General features: G+C 41.7%; 1 protein-coding gene across 2 annotated transcripts; it reads right to left on the bottom strand.

Annotated features, from left to right (window-relative positions):
• Positions 1-4,428: 4,428 nt before the first annotated feature.
• frmpd2 (FERM and PDZ domain containing 2) lies at positions 4,429-22,070 on the bottom strand. Of its 2 annotated transcripts, none has more exons than XM_062378340.1 (29): positions 21,886-22,070; positions 19,794-19,915; positions 18,523-18,686; positions 18,159-18,224; positions 17,886-18,065; positions 17,652-17,727; positions 17,063-17,150; positions 16,608-16,764; positions 16,342-16,413; positions 15,557-15,731; positions 15,306-15,441; positions 15,076-15,214; positions 14,132-14,284; positions 13,842-14,027; positions 13,538-13,697; positions 13,230-13,428; positions 13,030-13,130; positions 12,450-12,530; positions 12,258-12,365; positions 11,846-11,962; positions 11,308-11,489; positions 10,505-10,603; positions 8,920-9,013; positions 8,519-8,604; positions 7,725-7,920; positions 6,243-6,457; positions 5,060-5,126; positions 4,778-4,924; positions 4,429-4,515 (listed from the first exon to the last, which is right to left on the bottom strand). In XM_062378340.1, exons 1-28 carry the CDS (start codon positions 21,900-21,902, stop codon positions 4,887-4,889), a joined length of 3,474 nt encoding a protein of 1,157 aa, XP_062234324.1. In that variant the 5' UTR covers positions 21,903-22,070; the 3' UTR covers positions 4,429-4,515; positions 4,778-4,886. The 2 variants fall into 2 exon arrangements, with proteins under 2 accessions (XP_062234324.1, XP_062234325.1); XM_062378341.1 differs by lacking the exon at positions 4,429-4,515 and adding an exon at positions 4,552-4,688.
• Positions 22,071-23,497: the final 1,427 nt, after the last annotated feature.

Raw genomic sequence — 23,497 nt, 5'->3', positions numbered from 1 at the left:
TCTCCCATTTATTTTTGCCTCTCACACTTCACCTTAAACTGTGTGTAGGTGTGTGTGGGTCTATGTGTGCGCACATGTGACTTCACACACATTCACTCCTTCGACCTCTATTCATCTATTCGACATATTGAACTTTTATTCTCAGTTGACTGCTGACTTTTCATTGACGCCCCTCAATTACCTTTTCAATCTCCCCGGCCTTTGCCACTGCTCCCTCAGAAACCGGGAATTCTCTGGCTGCACTGCTCCCTTAAAATGTGCAATTACCATTGTTTTCATTTTTAAATATCGAGTCATTTTGGTCAGGATATAATTATAATTAGGATATCCTTTTTCACTTGCCAGTTATAAGTCCGATTTGACGAGTTCCCCTCCACGTCTCACACAGAGCTGGAAGGCTTTTTCCAAAGCCTGCAGTTTTGTGTCGGTGGCTGCTTGGTGATGGATTTGAGGCCCTTCTCAAAAACAACACGCCTTACCTTAATCGCGGCCGTCCACTATGCACATTAGCACAATCAATTTAATTGGGGAAATAGCTGAGCGAGAGGTGACATCAAAGACGCAGGCAAGTAGCCCAACGCATGCAATCCCCCATCATCCATAGCTGCCCCTTGACAGGGCTGGGCGTCACGGTGGCTGCAGAGGAAACTGTGAATCGTGCACAATGCCTTGTAATGCACAGAGAGGTCTCTGAGGCCTGTCAAACTGCATCACTGTGCCCATTTGTTCTGCTGCTGTTTTTCTTGCTACTTCAGGGTACATCAGGAGCAGATTTGTTTGTCCAGCTCCACCTGTTAGAGATGCAGTATGAAATAATACTCAACTTTTATGGTTTTAGGAGCCAGATTCCCCTTGTTTACATCCAGGGATGGACACTGTCAGACCTGACTATTGGTCTGAGCCCCAGTTACTGTATATTGCTGCTCTTTGGGAGTATATACAATATACACCATGTCATGCCATGTCACACTAGTCTACGGAAGGGAAGATTTCACAATACGTGTGCTCTATATTTGTCTTTAGAACCTTCTGAGGTAAAAGTGCAGGAACCTACACTTACACAAACTTTATATGTTTTCAGGAAGCAGAGTTGATCTGGAGTAACATCTGTATCACACATATTGGTTGGCTTCTACAACAGAAAGGATGCTCATTCACTTTGAATGGGGTGAGTTGCCGGACCTCATTTTGGTCAATAACATTGTTCGTTCTTCTATCCCTTCTGTTTTTCTCTTCACCAACTCCTGAGAAAAATACTTTCGCTTAAACTTAAGCTGCAAGTTCTGCACCATAGACTGCGGGTGTATGAGGATGGACAACATGCTAGCTCTAAAAGTGAATCCAAAGCATTTCAATTCCCCCCCTGGTGGCTGGCTGCAGTATAGGCAGCGCTTGTATCCAGTGTATATTTTGCTGTCATTTCTGGATAGTCGTAGGAAGAAGAGATGGGTTGTCCATCTTTATATAGTCTTTGGTCTCCACAATACTTAGCATACATTTGAGTTTTTAGAACTAAGAACAACTGCCTGTCCGGTTGTAAACAAAACTGGTGAGGGGGGAAATTGCAGGCTGCAAAACCAAAGCAATGAGCTGGGAGGTGTTAAAACAATCTGTAGGGGTGAGGAAAACAAGTGACCTTTTGCAAAATTACAAGTCGTACAGGACATCAAAAATATTTTATTTAATTGACTAATGCTGCTTTAGTAAGCAGCAATTTGTAATGCTAAGAAATGAGCTCAGCAGGTAAATAAAGATGAATAATGTCACGGCGTCTGGAGCAGGTAGCCAGAGCACTGCACCTTTTATTACCTTCATGGAAAGTCAGAGAAAGTGTCCCAGAAAAAGAAAACTGTGAGCAAAATGACTTAAGGCTCCACTTGATTGGCTGATTAACGTGTGCCTCAAAGAACAACAACGTTTTCTAAGTCAAGCAGGAAACGGCTAATGGCCTCCTTTCCTTTTTTAAAAGTCGTGCTTTTTGTTGCACGCCGTTACAGCCTCACACAACACTTGGCACCATTAACAATGGCTCGATTCCAGCCTATATTCTTCTATGAAAAAGTCCCCCATAATGCTGTGTTAGCACTTAATGAAAGGTTCCCCAGCGAGTTCAGTCAGGCATCTGCAAGGTTGTTACGACACAATGCAAGTGCAAAATCCTGTTTATGCTTTTTATGCTAAATCCAAACTGAAAACAGTTCCCTCCACTCCCTTCAACTTAAAATATTGACGTGTATTAAACATGATGCATGAATCGAAAAAACAGGATGTGGTTTTGTTTGTGATTCCTCATTCTTCTCACTGCTCGCCCAAAAATATGGAAATTGCTATGATTTCAACTGTGGTTACTCAAAAAACTGCTTCAAAATCCCGCAGGTGGAACCTGTGTATAGCCGAGGGCGAATCTTGCATTGTGTCTCTCACCCCTCACTTTAGTGAGACAGAGATGCCTGCAGAGACAACTGGTGGAGAAAATCTATCTCCCCTCTGTGTCTCACTCATCAGTCATCACCACATGCACTGACCCAAGCTGAGGCTGCAGAGGTCAAGACCACGCTGTCCATCTCTGTTACTCCCGGTCATGAATAAACAGAGGCCAGTGAATGGGTGTGCATGTCCGTCAGGGCGATCACACACACACACGCACACACACAAGCACACACACAGCCTCGTGCCGACTCCTCTGACATAATTAGAAACATTTGGGATCATTTGCAAAGGGAACACAAGCTTTGATGGGATCCAGATGCACTACTGGGTTTCACCGAAATACAGGAACCCTTATTTACAAGGGGCCATTACAGGCTTCTCACCCAGGGAGGCGTGTGTTGTGTGTGTGTGTGTGTGTGTGTGTGTGTGTGTGCGTGTGTGTGTGTGAGAGTGTGAGTGCGTGTGAGTGCGTGTGAGTGACTCTCTCTTTGTGGCGTGCTGCACATCTTTATTTGTATTTTTTTGTGTCTTTTCTTTTACAATAGTTTTTCTGTCTTCTCTTTTATTGTCATCCTTCTTTTATTGTTCTGTGGAGGAAAAATAATGGAACATTGTTAAATGGCAGACAAAGAACACTGAGCATTTTTGATTGCAAAACAGGGAGGACAAGGGTAGTAGCTTTTAGTGAAATGCTGCCACCTTGTGGTGAAGATAAAGAACAAATGATAGGGTTGAGGTTTAGGTTCACCTAAGTCAGTGGTTCCCAAACTTTTTACAGTCTCGTACCCCTTCAGACATTCAATCTCCAGCTACATACCCCTCCCCCCCTCCCCGACGCATGTATACAGCATATAACACTTGAAACTTTGAAATTGTCAGGGATTTCAGGACTCGGATGGAAGTTTAGATCAAACAGAGTTTATCTATCAATTGTCAGTTATCAATCAGTTGTTAACCATGGTTGTCAGTTACTAATCGATTGTCAGGAGAATTTACGATCAATTTTTGATTAATCGTTAATATTTTATATTAAAATGCACTATTTATAGGCTCTGTTAAAATGCAGTGAAAATATAGATCTTTAATACAAGGTGAACAACTCTTGTGGCAGTAAAACGTGATCCGCTCACTGGTAACACTTGAAAATATGCGCTACTGTTCTCTTAAGCCCCGATGAGAGTGCAGCTAGCCGCTGTGAGCTAGCTGGATTTGACGGTTCTCGACCTCTCAGTCCGGTGGTTGTCACCCCTCACCAAGAGCCAGCTCTGTCTGGGTCCGAAGGGGCTAACTTTGGAGCTAGACCTCCTACTTGAAGAGAGCAGTGGACTCCTCAGGCGCTCATGGAGACGTATAGCTTCGCAGTGTTGGCAGTGAACGCAAAAGAATTAAGTCTATGACAAAATGTCATCTAGGAAATTCTTAAGGATCAATTAATCGATTGTCGATTAATTATGCCCATCCCTCGTTTTTACTAACAGTCACTAACCTACCTGTAACTTTTATTGGCAGTGTAATTATTTTAGCTGAATATGGGTATACATGAGTATTTTTCGCAATGCGACTTGGCTATTTAGACTATTTAATATTGCATGATTATTTATAACTCAGTTTGAAAATGTAAATGGGCTTTTTCACTTTGAAAACGCAAATACAATTTTCTCCCCATGTACCCCCTGAACCACTTCGCGTACCCCTGGGGGTACATGTACCCCAGTTTGGGAACCGAGGACCTAAGTCATTGGGTCAGGTAAACCTTGGCTGCAGATCAAACTTTGGATTTGGTTTTGCTTACGTGACAAAGGGTTCAACTTGTGATTGAAATCAAATTTAATTGATATCTGTCAATATAGCAGATAAATTGGGTTTTACGCAGGATATTTTAATACTGATTTCCACATTAAATCCACACACAAATCCAAGAAAGATATAAGTAACACATCCGAGCTAAGTCCGATACAAAGCAATGTCATTAAATTGTCTCTACATCAAGTCACTCGCCTTTTTGTCCAGTTATCCTCTTCACAAATCTTCACTTTCAGCGCCCGACCTGTGCTTTCCTGCTCCATGGCGGGTTCTTCAGCGCGCCTGAAAAACAAACAAGACAAAACTCCCCCTGTTATTTAAAGCCTCCTGTGTGCTGCCTCACCCCTCATCTGAACACTGTGTTTCTCATGTGTGCTTGGCTGTGGGGTTTGGGTTCAGTCGACTGAAGACATCTCCGTGGTGCACTGAACACCACTAAACAGACGTCCCACTGTCTTTGGGACGTAAAGGTGAAATACGATCAGACACAGTAAAGAAGTGTCACTACAAATCACATCAGGTCCCATTAGCGAACAGCACTGACCTTTCTGCAGTGTCGGTGCTGATTACTGAGATCAGCTGATTGCGCCACTGTCCACTGATCAGAACAGCCTCACCAGCCATGTTTCATCAGTCCACCACTGTTGTGTCACTCATGTGCCAGTGAACTGATCGATGGAAGGAAGCATCCCTGCAGAAAAAACAACAACAGGTGAATTAAGTACTTTAGGTGTGTGTGTGTGTGTGTGTGTGTGTGTGTGTGTGTGTGTGTGTGTGTGTGTGTGTGTGTGTCTGTGTGTGTGTGTGTGTATGTGTGTGCGTGTACCGTGGGCAGGCCGATACAGAGTCAAGCGGACTTCAGGTGGTGAAATCTTGAACAGCCTCAGCACTTTCTACAAAAAAAGAAAAACTGTTATGTTAGTGAACCTGCAGGAGCGGCTGTTCAGAACCATGCAACTAAAATAAAATAGAAAATGACATGAGAAGAAACAACTGCTGTTAGCTTAAAGTGTTTATATCACATATATAGTTAATAAATGTAAGTAAGAATCTTATATCTCCATTAATATTTGAGTACAAAATTGGATATAATACTGAGCCAGTTTATGGAAAAGGTACAGTGTTTAAAACACTGCTTACGCCCACTTCAATGGCTCGAGAAAAGAAATACACAATTGACTGTATATTAAGATGGACAACACATCTCTGACGTTGTGTTTGACATCACAACATGTTCCCTTAATCAGACTCTGCATGTTCCCTTGCCAATGGATAATTATTTAATCCCAATTTAAGGTTTGTTTGTTGTAATCCTATTGTTAGGCCTGTTAATTCTAAACCTATTCTTCAATTGCAGGATGTTGACCTCGTTCCTCACCCCCCATGACTCCCTGCCATGCCGCAGCATACAGACAGTTTGTGGCCATTTAATGCTTCCCCCCTAACCAAGAGCCTCACAAAGCTTCACTTTTTTTTAAACAGTCTCCAGAGCCCTAAACCCTAAAAACTAGAACGATCCATACACCCCCACCAAAGCCCATATTTGCCCTTTTTCGCAATGTTAAAGAAAGTGATACAAAAAATCCTGGACACCCCCCTTCATCCGGATTTATGCCTAAATGTAATGAGTTCTTCTCTGACCCACCAACTTTTGTAGAAATCTCTCTTTTAGTTTTACCGTAATCTTGCTTACAACCAACCAAACCAACCATCAAACAAACTGACAGAGGTGAAAACATGTGTCAGGGTAAGAACAATCTAAAATGTTTAACCTCCAATTAAACATTAACTTATAGAAAAGGATCAATCATAGGCCATAGTAAAAGAACAGCATCATAGCCATCATATTAGAGACACCAATAAACCCTAAAATGAATCATGGTCAATAGAGAATTAAAGTACTAAATAAATGAAAGAGGGTTCTACACTGAATTGTGAAAAAACATTACCAAACAGATGAGTCAATATGAATTACTAAAAAAGGACTCCATTTTGAATTTTGCTCATACTGGATAGGAGAGATCCTTGAGCGATTGTCCGTTGACGGCCAACAGGACGTCTCCCTCCTTGATCCTGCCGCTCTGCTCCGCCGGCTGACCCGGGAAAAGCTGCTTTATCCGCACCAGGCTGCCAAAGTCCGGCGTGGGTGGATCCAGCTCGCACATGAGGAAGCTGAAACCCAGGCCTTTGGCACTCTTGTTCAGCGTCACCTCCTGGGTGTTGTCTAAAGGGTTCAGAGGTGGGAGGGGGTGGAAGAATGAGGAGGTGGAGATGTGTGGAGGTCGAGAGATAAGAGTAAATAGAGACAGGGGAGTGGAGGGGGGAAGTGGAAGACAGGGAAGAAAAGCTGTTTGAGATTGTTTTGATTTGGTTTGTCTTGTTGAGCTTTAAACACATTTATGCTGAACACAGTAGGACAAAGAAAGTCCCAACTCGGTTTTGTGGACGTCCTCCAGAGGTCATGTCCAAAAACAACCTCACTGTGACAGGATTTTGATATAATTGAGCATAGCATTAGTTCAGGCAGGTCACAAAGTAAAGCTCAACCACAATCCAGTACGTCAGTTGACAGCAGCAGATCTCTACGCCAGCCTACATCAGCTGATTAATGCCTGATCTGTTCTGTGCAGGGATCTTTTGTCTGTTTCTCTCCTTGCTTCACTTTCCAGGGAAGCTCATGGAACGACAGGAAAGTGTGCTCTCCCTACCTTAAAGGCATTATGCTTATGACCTCCACCCTTCATCCATTTGTATGAGTTGCGGTTCTTGGGTGGGGAGTTATATCACGACTCCACAATCCTGGTGTCATGACCGTGTTTCATTCTTGTTGGAGGGCTGTTTGTCCACTTTCCTCCAAAAATGTTTTTTTTGTTTTCCCTCGACAAAATTAAAATTCCGTCATCAAATTCCAGGCCTTTTCTGTTACGATTAAAAATAATAATTGAATTGTCATCGCTTGCATGTGCTCTTCAATGGATGTGATGACACTGACCACAGGTGTGAACAAGTGTTCATGTGGGGTCATTCTGAATAATTAAATGGTAATGGGAAAACTGTCCATTGTTGATTGATCCGCTGTTTGAGTGTCAGCGACGAGGACAGAGGACAGAAGTGGGATGACAGATATAGAAGGACAGGGTGAAGGATAAGGGAGACCAGAGGGATAAGAAGAGGTAGGTCAGGGTCAGGAAGGAAGATCAGGATGAAGGGGAGGAAGTGTGTAAAAGTTCACCTTGAAGCAGTCCGACCCGCCTGCTCAGCTATTAACTCACAAACGGCTTAAAGTCGACAGGCTCTCTCACGAACGTTCTGCCTCACTTTGAGACCAGAGGTTCGTGTGTCAGCTGACTTATCACATTAACGTTTCTACCCTCGCTAGTCACCAGTAGAAACAATTTGATAATATAACGTAGGGCTAGTCGTTTAGTGACATTTTGATAGTTAATCGTTACATATCATATCTTTAGAACTCCATTGGTGTGGCGTCCTACCATCAGTCAGGAAGCTGTAGTCTCTGGGCTGGTCACTGACCGTCCTAGTAGGGGTGCTGTTGGACGAGCAGCCTTTGAGTCCCGGCCGGCTTGTGGCTGGACTGAGGCTCTGATTGGACGCGCTGCTGCTGGTGTCTGCACTGAACGAAACCCTGGGCAGGTTCCCCAGCTCCCGCTCCACAACCATGGTCACAACCTCGAGAGGAGACAAGGGTGTCTATTAAAGCAGATATGGCCGAGAGAACATCCATTATAGATATAATTTTTAACTGAGTTTGGGCAAAGATCATTAGCGACCACAGCACCCACGCTGCCACCATTCATAACAAAACCTCATCCAATAGTCCAATAAATAGAATTCTATTTATACTATTTGCCTAATAAGGCGAATAGTATAAATGCAAATGCAGTGCAATGTTTCAAACAACGGCAACTGTGCTCATACACTTTTGACATACCAGTAAACTGGTTATCATCACAAGCAATATCTTTTGGACACAAGAATAAATTTGACCACTGACTATATTCAGACACACTGCGAGGCGTTAACAATGTTACAGAATTAATGTCCATCACAACCTCAGGTGTAAATTAAAAATATCCACATTGCACGCTTGGATCGGGTTGGTTATTATTTACTTTTAAGTAGTCTTTATTTTTTATATATTCATTATAAAAAGTAAAAAAGTACCCTACTAATATGCGAGGGGGCTTGACTAGGGCTGCACAGATTTGTTGCATGAATAAAGCCCACCCTATAATTGTATAGTATATTGTAGGGCTGTGTGTCTTACCTCTCCAGTCTGACTCAGATGCTCCACAGCTTGCTGGTAGGTGAAGCCTTGGAAGCTAATCCCATCCAACTCCAACAGTCTGTCACCTGTAAAAGACAAATATACAAAGAAAAGATGAATTACAGTTTAACTATCCTATGTGTATTTCTCTATTCTTGTCTTAGTTTTATATTAAGTTTGTCTCAGCCTGGAACCTTGTGTTGATTTCAAGTTTGTCTTATAACGTCAATCATTCTGCTTTGAAATTTACACACCAATGTTTATGTTGTATTGTTGTATAGAAGTGTTGTTTTTCTGTGTCACAGTGTTAATCAGGATGTTGGTACTGTCCACTACCTGAGCATTTACCATATTAACCATTGTGGTCAATCCAATGTGGATTTGTTGTTGAGCAGTCGTACCTGTATGGACACGTCCGTCCCTCTCTGCAGCCCCGCCTCCTACGAGACTCTTGATGTAGACTCCTCCGTTAGGAAGGTTGGTGTTGACGCCACCCTGAACAACCAGTGACAGAGGCTTTTACTTCAAACTATCAGTGTTATTATTGGTAAAGAGGAATCACAGAGTGTGATGAATGTAACAAGTTCAGGGCGGTCACTTTACTCGAGAAAAAGATTTTACAATAAAAATGAGTCTCAAGGGGTGACATAATAGAAGATATTGAGTTTTCCTGCCTGAGATCTTGAGGAACGGAGTGCAACAGCTGAGGGGCTCAAAAAAGCCCAGACACCTTAAGTGAAAAGTTAACCCTTACCCTTTTTTTTTATAATTTGTAATTAGTGTACGTTTGGCTCGCTGATACCGGAGTGAGTGTGTTGCAGTAATGCAAATCTTGACAAAACAAAAGGATGGATAACCATTTTTTATTCCTTAAAAGGACAAGGATCTAATTTTGGTTGCTGTCTCAGTTAGGCCAAGGACCAAAATGTGCTGTAGATTCAAAAATAACTCCTGGGTTAATAGACATAGACAACTACTACCTAAAGATTATGGTGTTAAAAATTTGTTCAACTATCAAACTGCTGCAACTTCAAAACTTTTTGTACCATTTTCAATTAAGGATGGTTTATAAGTTGTACCTGATACAGTTTAATGAATCTTTAATCAATTCTCCACTGTAAGACTTCAAAGAATAATCAAAGGCAATAAATAGGCAATCTGTTTGATAATGCATGTTACATTTGACTGGTGACTTTCTCTACCCAAAGTCTTTAACTGTATAAAAAAAGGAATGCTTTTACTAGTGGAGTAATAGAATACTTTTACCACCAATGGCTGCCGTGCAGCTATCATGCAGTGGTTATCAGTGAGGTGATCTCTCGCGCTCTCTCCTTCTCTAATCTTGTCAGACCGCAGATGTTAATGAGATTGAGAGGAGCAGACTCTCTGACCCACTGCTGAAGATGAGTCGCTAATACTTTGTCCTTCCTGACTGTTCATTCCTAATGATTTTAATCAAATCTCTCCATTGTAAACACATTGATCATATGACTACAAGAGTCCATAGACATACAGCTGTTGTTAATTGAAGACTCTGAACTGCCTGCAGGTATGAATATGAGAAAAGTATCTGTATGTCAGCACAGCGATACAAATGTCCATGACAACCTTAACAATGACTGAACTGTGGTTTGTTTCAGCTTTGCGTCTCAGTGGCGGATCAAGGATTTCTCCACACAATTCCTGATTCAGTAAGGTGCGCATTTAAATCATTTTTTTTTATAATTTGTAATTAGTGTACGTTTGGCTCGCTGATACCGGAGTGAGTGTGTTGCAGTAATGCAAATCTTGACAAAACAAAAGGATGGATAACCATTTTTTATTCCTTAAAAGGACAAGGATCTAATTTTGGTTGCTGTCTCAGTTAGGCCAAGGACCAAAATGTGCTGTAGATAATGTGCGCATTTAAATCATTCCTTGTTTCCTGTTCTTCTGCTAAATTTCATCTACAGTGTCACTGGAGTGTAAAATCTTTTACGAACTCACCGAGATGCTGATGCCCAGACTTCCTGCTATCTTCCTGAGCTCCACAGTGATCTCCTCCTGCCTCACAGAGTTCAGAGAGGTAGACAGAGATGAGCCATCCTGAAAACAACACACAAAGAGACAAACTGAGTGAGTTATCTGCCCTCTGGTTCAAAATCATCCCAGTGCAGTGTATTTGTACAGGTTATTTTAGGTTATCGCTGGTTTTCCAAACTCTATATGTATTTGACAAGCCACTATAACAGGGGTGTCCAAACTTTTTGTCCCGAGGGCCACATAAAGAAAAAAATATGACGGTCTGGGCCACTCACGCCGTCACGCTCCCTGCCCTAGAGCGGACTGTTGACATTTCATTCAGCTGACGCTTTTATCCAAAGCGACTTACAATGAGTGCATTCAAGGGTACAAACCCAGAACAAAAAGAATCAAGAAAGTACAATTTCTTCAAAAATAGAGCAAAACTACAAAGTGCTATAATTAGGTGCCATTTAAGAGCTTCTAAACTGTTGGCTGGACAATTTAAAATGGATGGCAGGCCGAAGATGGCCCGCGGGCCGTAGTTTGGACACCCCTGCACTATAATTTAATGACAATTGGACTTACTGGAGGTAGAGTGTTGTTCTGGGTTTGTACCCTCATGGTTGCACTTATTGTAAGTCGCTTTGGATAGAAGCGTCAGCTAAATTAAACGTAATGTAATAATGTTTTGACTGTTTTTATTAATTTGGACCTCCCCTATGAAGGCTGAAATGCTATTGATTTCTCGTTTTATTAAACCATCTGAACCATCACCATGATTCTACCTGTGCACTGAGGAGTCGGGGTCCACAGGGGACGTGCAGCCTGTTGCCGGTCTTCGGTGTCATCATGACCGAAACTATATCATCCAGGCCGCTGTCCTGTGATCGTCCGCCTGTCATCAGTGTGGTCTGGGATTCGTAATTCCTCAGGACAGGAGAGTGCAGGCTGTTGTGACTGACAGAAGCTGGAGACAAACAATAATAAAGTAGCTTAAATTGCTTACTGTCACCTCAAAATACTGAAAATGTCTATGCAGTAACCAACTTTTACTTTGGTAACAATAGACATAGAAATTTTGTAACAGACATTCAGAACCGTTCATCCAGAGACACAACAACTAATACAATGTTCATCACTAAGAAATGGTGTTAACAAAGATTTAATATTAATATTTTATTCATACAAAGCGGACACCTCAATAGGCTTGTGACTATGTCAGCTTATTATGCTCATAAACAAAGAAGGGTAAAGGGTTACAGCCACACACACACACACACACACACACACACACACACACACACACAGAGAGAGAGCAAGCACCTTTTGGCTGTGAGATAATGAGCTGCACCTCCTCGGGGCTGCTCTGCATGACCTCTGCAGCTTCACTGAAAGTGACGCCCTCCAGGCTGATGTGGTTCAGAGAGATCATACGACCACCTGAGGGCAAAGGTCACAGTGAAATGACGCTGGTGTCCAGTAACAGTAAAGAAGAGAAAAGCCCCCCCCACCACTTCAGAAACTCTATGTGACAGCCCCAAAGGTCCACACATTCCCACCCAAACATCCCATAGCCTCTCTGCCTTCATTTGCACTGCGACACATTTGCTGCATCCAGGGAGAGATGCTGGATGAAGTCAAGAGAAAACTTATCACCATTAAACTCAAATATCTTTTAGCTTTAATTTTCGAAGGGAAAAAGGAGAAAGCAAAAATGATCCACCCGATTATTTACCTGGTCTGATGCGTCCATCCTTGTCAACTGGTCCACCAGGAATAATGGAGGCAATGAAAATGCCCAAGTCGTAACACCCCACAGTGTCCTCCCCCACTATCACTATACCTGGATGGACACAAACCACAGGTGTGTGAAAAAGAGAAGAGAGAGCATTTCTTCAGTGGCCATCGAGGAGTGTGGTGGGCTTACCAAGGCCAAGCTTTGGGTCTTTCTTTAAGGAAACACAGATGACTTCTCTCTCTGATGACAATCCCAGTTTAGGCCGATTTTCTGTGAGACGTGTAGTGAAAGAACACATAAACATGAACTTACACTCTATATATATATATGTAACAATGACAATCCCCAAAGTAGTGAAGCAGATTGTTTTAGAGACCTTTGGATGGGGCAAAGCATCATAGGCAACTTCTGATATTAAATACTTTCTAGTCCTAACTCAAGATTCAAGATTCAAAACAGTATTGTTCAAAAATACAGACATTAACAGACATGTATCTAATCTGATTTTACACAATAAGACTCAATAAAGTACAATGGAATAAAATGTATTCCAGCCCTGAACAGCTAAGATTAATTAAAGTTAGGGATGGAAGACCTGAAAAAACAAGTAAGAGCAGGCTACAATATTCTCCTGATACATACCATCACCTCCCATCAGCCCACTGGTCAAAGCCCTACCCCCAAAACAAATGAACCGGAATTGTGTGTCATGTGTCATGTGTGGGTTATCAGTTAAAGCATATGAGCGGTGTGCTTGGGTATGTTGTACCTCTGGCTGCTGGCGAACCAGAGGGGACCTCAGAGCCACTCCTCAGAGAGAACGCTGGGGAATGCATGCCAGTGCTGCTGGGCTGACTGCTGGAGCCGGTACTGCAGAAGAAACCAATAAAGAGAAAAGCTTAGAAAAAAGTCTTCAATTTCTTAAATCTTTTTAATGTGGTAAAAAAAATGCAGAAAAGGACAATGAACCTCTGCTCGTTGAGGCTCTGTTGCGGCTGTTTGACCCGAGCTTCGATCCTTGCTGTGACGTCATCACACAGCTTGGTTAGAGACTCCTCCTGAGGTGTGGTCAGACCACTTTCATCCTGTGGCGTCTCGGAACAGGAGAAGGTCTTGAGCCGGCTGCTCTGGGCACGACAAACTGCTGCATACTGCACAATGTTCGCCTCTGGAGGTAAAAGCAGATACATATATATAACTCTTCAGTAACTGGAAATAGGTTTTTGTTGGTTTATCTTTTCGCCAGTGCTCTCTCTATGTTGAGTCGAAAAGCTGACCTGAGTTCAGGCTGTGGGTGAGCTGGCGGGAGCTCATCTCGTTGTTGAACTTATGCTGGGCGGAGCACAGGTTACACAGATACTTGGCTACCTTCGACCTCTCTGTGATGAAGATATACTTCTTCTTGCTGCCACGGCTCTCTACTATAAACTTATGCCTCTGTAGGGACATGCAGGAAAAGTATTCAGAAAATTGGTTAGAAGGTATTTGAATTTCATACACGAAATGGGATTAAACTAGGCATTTTTAGACACTTTAACGGAGAATTTGTACACATTACATCAGTATCAACATTCAACTCACATTTGAGGAGATGGTTGTGGTCTCCCTCCAGAAGAAATTCTTACTGGTGGACCTGCAGCCGTCTTTAACCTCATAGACGATGACTCCTTTGGCACAAACCCCGAGGATAATCTCTCCTTCTAAAGGCTTTTTTTCACGCGTCACACGGTGGAACAACACACCGTATTCAGGCAACTGCTGACAGACCTAATGGGACAAAAAGAAAGTAGCAACCGTATTTCAAATGAAAGAAATGGTGCTGGACTTTCACAATCAATAGATATAGATTTCAAATTGGACTTTTTCCCTACTTTGAGGAACTCAAGCTCTGATTCGTCAGTGAGCATCTGGGCGTTGTTGGTCTGCAGTCGTAGCAGCTCGTCTTTAATGTAAGGCAGGGCACGTTTCTCCATCACACTTTTGGGGATGTACTGGTCCGGGCGGTAGTAATTCCTACCATACACCTAAAACAACAAATCAAAACCTGGTACTTACACAATCCGTTACATGCTGTTAGCTCATGTAGATTGCATTGTTACACTTATAAAGTTGAATTTAAATGATAAATCATATCAAATAATTATCAAATCATAGTTAAAGAGAAAAGGGAAATTCACATTGGGAAGGGGATATAAGCGCTTTAATCAGATTTTCAACTCAAACGGTAACAGATTTATAGGAAATATAGACTGAAAGCACAGTAGTAACACCATAGACGTATATAAAGCGAAAATATCCCAGATCGAACATTGCCATCTCAAGCCAGAGTCTGTGAAGTAGCAATCGGAGGATGATTGATATCGAGGTCCCTATGCTTAGTGCCCTAGACCAATTGTGAATCAGTCTCAGCTGTCAATCTTGATGTTTTACCCCATTGCTAATGCATCAACTTACTATTAACAATCAAACCAACACCAGTTTAATAAGAACTACCAAAAGTAACAAAACCATTATTTTATGTTTACTATACTTTTTGGTCGGTCCTTGTCCCACTACTAACATGGAGGAGGCAGTGTTCATGGCCATATTGCTGCCAACCACGATCGAGATGGTTTGGCTTCACTTCTGGGGAGCTTTCAGTTCATCTGTGGTTATATACAGTCTATATAGTTTTTCCTCTCAGAGAGCGACAGGCCTAAGCTAAACTGCTGCTTTATCAGGCATATTGTGAATCACTCAACTATAATAGAAGTGCAGTACAACTATACTGGAGGGCCCCTTTAACAGCATTTGAGGAGACCACCGCCCGACTAACCTCAGGCATGCAGTCTCCATACTCCGTCTGCAGGGCCAGAGCACCCAGGTACAGAGCAGTCTCCTCGTGGCAGGACAGCCGGTCGTCCAACAGGTCTCTCCTAAGCTGGAGGTAATACTGGTGGCGGGTCTGTTTGTGCCTGATAGAGAAGACCAAACACATCTAACAAATTAAACACTAATGTCCTAGGTATATTGCTTGAAGAAAGAAAGGAGGAGAAAGATACTTACAAAAGAAGAGACATGTCACTAACAAAGAATTTGACCCTGAAGAAAAGAGCAAAGTTGGTTGTAGGCACTTTCTTCCAGCTATCTGGAGCAACTTTGGAAATCTTGGTATCGTTGTCCACAAAGAAAAACTCATTATCTGAAAAGAGAAGTGAAAAAATCAAAGTGGATACATCACTGAGAGAGCCAGAGTATTCGATTCATTACCAGAGCAGTTAGTCATTTGTCTGTCATATATTCCTGTGCTGCTTTACCATCAAGGTAGGCGAGGCCAAAGTAGAAATGTTCCATCAGGTTGGAGTGAGCCACAATCATATCAAAGACGTCTCCTCCTCGGGACTTCACCTCACACTTGACCAGGATGCTCTGACCATTTGGCATCACCACACTCAGCTCTCTCTGGGTGGTTGAAGATTTCCCTTTCTTTGACTATCAAAAAGAGAACATGCGTTCGAAGAGGGAATTTCTGTTGCATTATCTTTAAGAGCCTTAAAAGGGCAACGGGAGGGACCATTGAAACAGTTAGTGGTATGGTTTATGAAGTGTTGCATAAAATGGAAAAATTCCAGATTTTTAACATATCACTAAGTACCACATTTGGATTCCTTGCAATTTCAAGCCTTTAGTCAAGTAGGTGTTGTTTTCTAGTCTTTTAGGACTTGCATCATTACAAGCAGGTTGTGCAACAGATTAATCACAAACACTGACCCTCCTCGACTTAAACAGTCAGCTTATCATATATGAATGAATAACAGTTCATTTGGTTGAGTTCAATAGGAAAAATTTGTGTTAAAACTGAATTGGTTTCAAAACCAATTTGATGGATCACGCTCTGAATTTTAAAAGAATGAAATTTGAAATTTGAAAGGAAAGGGTGTGAGTCACATTATCTATATATATCACTGGGCAGTCCAACTTCCAGCTGATGGTCTCACTGAGTGTCGTCCACACGCATTTTGTTGAGATATGTCATTTAAATACCTTTAAAAAGAAAAAAAAATATATGTACTGAATTTATTAAAATTTTTCTACAACTCACCACAATGGATCCAGGCAGCTCCAAGACGACAAGAGGCTCATCTAAAATTCTCACAAACTCAGGACCAAGGTCCTGCAACAGACAAGGAGAAAGAAAACAGTTAATATGTTGTCATCCGTGTCAGTAACACAGATGATACCACGGTGTGTCTGTGAGGTTCTAAATGCTGGAACCCAATGGGATGTATTATTTTTTAATGTATGTCAAAGAAGAGTTGGCCAGAATAATATCATAGGCCTGATTTCAAATGTCACCATTTGGCTCACCTTGGCTTTCTTGTCATTCAGACTCAGTGTGGAGTCAAACTGTGTCAGCGATCTTAAGTTGGTAGCTCGATTACCGTCCCTGTACAGACTACATGGGCTGCGGTCCAGCTGCTGCCAGTTGCCGTAACTCTCTCTGCGTCGACCTCCAGAGGGGATCCTGGAAAATTGAGATTGCCATTCTCAGTCTGATCAGAGTAATGAAACCACCGCAGGTGTGTTTATGATAAATATGCACATTTGATTTATTTCATCTATATGCCTGTTACACCTGTTCTTTTTTCTTGGCTTGTCATTCAAATGTTAGAAAAGAGGTGTGTGTTGTTGTTGTTGTTGTTTAAAGGCTCTTTTTTCATATTCAAACTTCAAAGTATATGAACACATCAAAACTGATGTAAACTGTGGAAACTGAACTTTTTGAGGAGCATGTGAACGAACAGATCATGCATACTTCATACCCTGCATGCTCGGATGGATAAGACGCTCCAGAGAATGTTCTGGAAATCTTCCTCTTCATCGCCCACGTTGAGTAACTGAAGGAGCCCACTGGAAAACAAAATGGTCCATGATACTTGTGCCCACATGCCAAGTTTACACAGTTTACGTCCCTTTTTCTTTGTTGAGAATTGGATCAGAAGATTGACGACATTCGTCTTTGTGCTAAACATGAAGCTACAAGCAGACATTGGTTGGTTCACTTATACATTTGTTTTGTTCCGTCTTAAAGATTTCGCAAATACCCGAATGTAGCTAACAAATACCTTAGCTGTTGCTAGGTGACCGTCTCATTTTTGTTCGGATGACGCGCCTCTAAATCTCACAATTTATGAAAACAAAACAAAAACTTAAATTTATGCTTTGCTCTGAGCTTAAGATCTGCTAGGAGTGGTTTTATTGGCTTATGCTAAGATAACCAGCTGCTGGCAGTAGCTTCATATTTAGTGTACCGACAAGAGAGTAGCATTGATCTACTCATGCAACTCACAGCAACGTGAATATAACCAATAGATATTGTTTCAAATCTGACAAAAGGCATCATGTTCTTACTGTGTAATCTGTCCCTGACCATTTGACTGCGGTCTGTTAGTTGGGATCCATTTTCAGCCATGGACACATGATCAACCTGCAAAGACATCATTGTCCAGCTCAAGGAGCAAGCAGAAAGTGGGTGGTATCAGTAAATTCAAAAGAACAATGAAGTAAACTAAATGAAAACTTTTCAGAGCTAAACAAGCGCTGAAACCACCCAAGTCGACCACGCCCCACTTGCTGCACACTCACTGAGTTCCTGTAGACGTCTTCCACCAGCTGCCTTACGAGGCGCTCAGCAGGAGGAAGCATGGCGGTCTTGTGGTGAAGCTCGCACGTCTCCAGCACCGTCAGGAGGTCGGTCCGCCTCACCACCAACTCTTCACACATACTAAGCAGTAAACCCTCCAGCCCTGCACTCAGCTGGACCGGCTGTGAGGAAACAGTTGACAGGAAAAAGAGATGTTGCACAAAAACATGCAAGGGAACGTTTAAGCAAGAGAAAGTAAGAGGAAGGGAACGTACCTGGTTATGAGGTAGATGATAATCAACGCACCAGTAAAGAGTCATCCCCAGTGAGTACACAACCATCTGATAGAAGGCAGAACAGGGAAACACTTATTCCTGCTCATATAAAAACGATTTGTCTCAATTCCTTTTCTGGGAGAGTTATTGTATGTGTGACGCCCATGCTATCAACTGATTACTAACCATTTTTTGCATTGATTAAAGGGTCATGGTCACAAACAAAACATTTTTTAGAGCACATAGGCATTACAGCTTGTCTTCTGTCCTAACCAACATGTTAAGTTAACCTTGGTTCAGATATAGTTCTACATACATTTTATTTCAGATTTCGTCAAAACAACTATACTAGTTTTTTTCCAACCTTCTCAGCTGGATTCCTGGTGGAGGCAGCATAAGCCTGCTGGACTTCGGGAGCTGTGAAGGCGCTAATATCTTCATATCTCGCACAGCTCTTGAAGGCCAGACGCCCGGTGGCTGACAGTAGCACCGAGCCTGGGCTTAGCACACTGCACATGTTGCTAGAACCTGAGCAGAGAGCAGAAGAGACTTAGAAAACATACAGATGTGGGCCTCTTTAAAAAATTATACGGCACCGCAGGCCTTCTTGTGGCCCGAGCAAGATGGATCCAAGCCTAAATGTGTCCCTTATATCCACCAAAAAATGTATGTCTGTTTTGGAATAAGGTATAATCAGGATACGAACAGCTGGCCATGGCTTACTTGTGGCCCAGATCTGGCAAACAGGAGCAGACTGCCCATCATTACAAGCAGTATTTGGGCCAGGATGTGGGATATGGGCCATATCTGGGCAAAATCCAATTTTGCAATGTGGAGAAACTCCTGACATTGTCCAGCTCAAGGGATTTGATAGCCATTACTGGAGCTATATTATCTGTTTGTTTTATAAAAAGTCTTGGATAGAAAGGATGATGAGCTCAGTGCAAGCAAGGAGGATACTTGCTTGCAGCACCGCATTCTATTTGAATGCATGCTACCTTAAGCCTGAAACATGCTTCTGCGTTTTCACGGGCCCGTAAGCGCAAGAGCCCTTCCGGGTCCCTTACGTGCTTATGTATCCCTCCTTACGTGCTGACGGGTGTCGACCCCCTTTTCTAAAATTTACGGCAAAGCTCCGCAAGCTCACTCAGCCCGCAAAGGCTGTGATTGGTCTGCTCTACATCCCTTCTGGAGCTGCATTTCCGGTTTCATGCCCCATAATACCGGCAGAAATCACGGAAGAACGAATATGGACCAAATAGAAGAGCACTTGGCAGAAGATATCCGATAGTATGATCACTTGTATAACCTGTCACTGACTGGCGGATTTGTCCGTCAGAAAAAGGCTACAAGGAGCCGCAGTGGCTATGTAAATAAACAATCGACGAAGAAGAAAGAAGCCGTCTCTAAGGTCGTCTTCGACAAAAAGCATTACTCCGCCTAGTGTTCTGGCGCGGAATTGCTTTGTAAGATGCGCAACGGTTGGGGAAGCATGAATGAAAACGAGTCTTGCGCCACAGCGGCGTGAAAAGACGCAGACGCAGACGCAGAAGCATGTTTCAGGCTTTAGAACGGAGCCCTGTAGCCAGGTAACATGTGGATCTAGAAGGAATTGTAACTCGTAGCTTTGGTTACTTTTGTTTGAGATGTCCAGTAGGGCCTCAGTGGTGGCGAGCAGCAGACACCACACCTCATCCTCGTCCAGCGGTGACCCCCGGGCCTCCAACACTTCTGCCAGGGTCACAAACGTACCCATCCTGACAAGGAAACACACATACACTCATTTACTGGAAACCTTTTCTAACCTTAACCATAGTTACTTGCCTAGGAATACCTGCACCACACACACACACAAGTAGACACAAAACATAGTAATTTAACGCTAAAGATTGATCGTACTTTTATAAATTTGCTAAATATTGTGCACTACATTTTTTTGCAGTATCCAAAGCTTATATTTGCTTTAAAGCAATACAACTTTTGTGTGTACAACTATATACTTTATTTTTTTCAAGGTGAGAGTTTACAGTAAGGCTATCCTGTTGAACCTTTGGAGGTGAGAGGTTAGCGTTTCAGACAGACAAGCTTAGGGGTTTAGTGGCATTATATCTAATTGGAAACAAATCCCACACTTATGCTATTTGCAGTGATATTTTCTTGAATCCTCCAAAATAAATTGCATCTGTTGCCAACGTCTAGCTTCACTTAGAAACATACCGAATACAAAATCTGACTGCTCCAGTGGAGCTTCTTTTAATTTTACTTGATTACAGACTTAAACAAGACTATATGTATAATACTATATAATATATTTGTGCAGTATGTGTCTTATATGTTTGTTAAATTGTATTTTTCGATTGATTCAACTCTGTCAACTTGCTCCACCTTTGTTCAGTTGAGTCAGACTTTGTGCAGTTTTAAAGTACCTCTGCTACCGTTAAAGGTCTCATACCTTGAGAAGATTACAGTAATTGAAAATATCCAGTACACTGATGGCAACAAGTCATTATATCCTGTGTAACTACACAGTGTAATAGGCTTCCGGTTGGAAAGAAGAGGTGGGAATGCAGGCGGCAGTTAGATCTTACTATATAGTGAACAGCCTGGTCAATTCCGAATGTAAGATTTTAAGTAAAGCTTTAAAGGGACCTCATGTGAGTTTATGCTATTGCTACAGAGCCAATGTTAGCATTAACCACTGTTTACCTCCCAATCTAATAGAAACAGACCAAGGTCAGCATCAATGGTGTTTTTAAGAATTGCAATCATCATGCAAGACGATGTAGTATGTTTGGCTACATACATCTGTGCAGATGTATCCTTTATGGTGTGTCAGCATCCAGGAAGAATCTTACTAAAATCACTTCATTACTCCTCTTCTAATAAGAGAATGAATGTAAAACATTTTTAAGAAGAAGTAGGAGGTTGTTGTTCTAGCTCACTTGAATCTATTGCAATTTCACTGGACAGGACTGCTGTCATTATTTATGCTATTTAGACATTGCATTGATTTCATCACTGACAGAAACCAGACCACAGCTATTTGGCAGTTTGCCAACTGATCCTGCTCCGCTAATCAGGTTATGTTTATCCTGATTCAATTGCACCATGATAACCTCGGGTGAGGCGTCTGCACGGTTGTTGGAATAGTAAGTGTTACGTCAGTGTGTTGACGATCAGGTAGGATCACAGGAGTGGGCATGGAAATGTAACGGATGGCAATATTGATGTCAAACACAGACTAACAACCAAATTAAACAATGATTATAATAACTGCGATATTTTGTCTGCTTCACATTAGTGTTTGTTTTCTTTATATGGATAATTCCACTGCCACCTCCTTCACATGGAGCTTTTCACATTGCTTTAAGTTGTAAAATCACACGTCAACTCAGTTGCATTGAAACAATTCAATGCTTAAAAATACCATCCTTTACAATGCATCCAGGGCAATCTAACCAAGGCTCTTTTTCATCAACACCCTGCTGTGTGAGTTTGAAGCCTTTCTCTGTGTCGCCCTCTCCTGCAAACAAACCATTTCAGTGTCGATTCCTGAGCCGAATTTGGTCGTTACAGAAGTGCAAATGAAAACCAGAAAGGGAAAGGCATGGTGACCGTTTGTGGTCTGTCTTCAAACAGACATTTCTAGGCCCACAGGTGGTCTGGTGAGTCATGTTGGAGGCAAAAAATCATTATAACTTGGTTTTGAGACATTTGTACGGCCTACCTTATTTCATCTGGCATCTGAGGAGATTCTTCTTAAGGTCCTTCAGACATCCGCCACTCTAATCCTTCCTCTTATGCATCGCCTGCGGCCACTCTACCCACCTCTTCCTGTCCGGAGGATATCTGTCCGTCATGGCAGTTGTTCAAACATGACAGATCAATCTACTCTGCAGGCAGGACACATCAGCTCCATAGTATAATTTCCTCTGTGCTATCAACTAGTGACGTGCTGTTTCTGCGGTTTCCGTCATTTTTGACTATTTTTAGACTGGGCACATAAGAACATAATTGGATTTGCAGGGCAAGCTAATGGCAGATGGGGCAGCAAAGGACCAAGCTGTTGTAGGAGGCACTGTGTTAATCTGATGTTTCAACACAAGTGACACAGTGTCCCACTTTCTTTCCGTGGCTTACACAGATTTACACACAGACTGACTAATACAAATGATTTTTTGAAATTTAAGCAAAACATGCAACATGCTTTAAAAAAATTACACCATTCTTAGTGATGGAAAAGCATAGGAAATTGTACTTAAGAATAAACACTTTGCAAATTTGATGGATGCAAGAATAATTCACATTAAATCTCAAATATAAATGTTCAGATTAAAAAAATACATGTCTTGATCTAACACTTATGTAAGTAGTGTATGAAGTATATTCTCTTCAAAACATGCAAAGAGATCTGTAATGGAATAGCCTGTTGGCTAATAAGGTAGAGCAGGTGGTCCACTAGCCACACGTTAAATACGTTAAAGACAGTTAAGAATAGTTGAGTAAAGATATAGAAGTAATACCTAAGTATTGAAAAATAGTCCTCAATGAAATGTGTTCACTTAATACCAGGACGAAAATCACTTATTTCAATAAGTTAAAAAGGGCTGTAAGGGTAACGGGAGCTCGAACCGACACAGGGAGTATCAGGGACAATCTTTTTTTTCTTTGGCAAATATCTACCAAGAATAAACATAGGTACAATCCTTAGGAATGTAGAAATATCTGAATAAAATGTCTTGCTACTTTACAAGAGTATTTTTAGGGACATGACATTTTGTGTAAACTAGCCCAAATAGTAACAATAACAATACAAATCTCAATAATAAAAATCATCATACATTTTTATTCCACGGCACCTCTCTAGACACCCAAGGAAGGACACCTTACAATATATTATAAAACATTAAAAAATATAACGGGTCTTATTATTTCTGCATTTTCAAAAATGATTTTGATACGTAAGAGATGAGTATAATTATATCAATCATGTCTGAAATAGCAGAATACAAGTTATCCATGTGAATATGTGTTAGATATTAAAGGATTAAATGTCGCTTGGCTTTAGAGGGACACCATGTTTGTTATATCTGACCAAATGTTATTGTTATTCAATTTAATTCAAACTGTAAGGATTTACAGATCAGAAAAATAATATAAATCTCATTTACAGAAACTTTAACGAGGAATTAAACAGATAAACGACTCCATGACTTATATAGAAAGCTTCACATGAACAAACACGGGGTGATTTAAAAAGATCATGTAGAATATAGATGATATAAACATGTATGTGTCCTTTCAAAAACGTTGCGAAAACGTCGCTTCCGCTTTCCCGT

The sequence above is a fragment of the Platichthys flesus genome, chromosome 20 (genome assembly GCF_949316205.1).
Source record: "Platichthys flesus chromosome 20, fPlaFle2.1, whole genome shotgun sequence".
In the NCBI taxonomy this organism is placed as follows: domain Eukaryota; kingdom Metazoa; phylum Chordata; class Actinopteri; order Pleuronectiformes; family Pleuronectidae; genus Platichthys; species Platichthys flesus.
Note: the sequence above shows the minus strand (reverse complement) of the source record. Positions and strands in the feature narration are given on the sequence as shown.

Coding starts and splice junctions, on each gene's coding strand:
- frmpd2 (XM_062378340.1), bottom strand. Junction 14,028..14,131: donor CAGAGCTTGAGTTCCTCAAA/GTAGGGAAAAAG, acceptor TTGTCCCATTAG/GTCTGTCAGCAGTTGCCTGA. Junction 13,131..13,229: donor CAGAGCCTCAACGAGCAGAG/GTTCATTGTCCT, acceptor TTTCTTCTGCAG/TACCGGCTCCAGCAGTCAGC.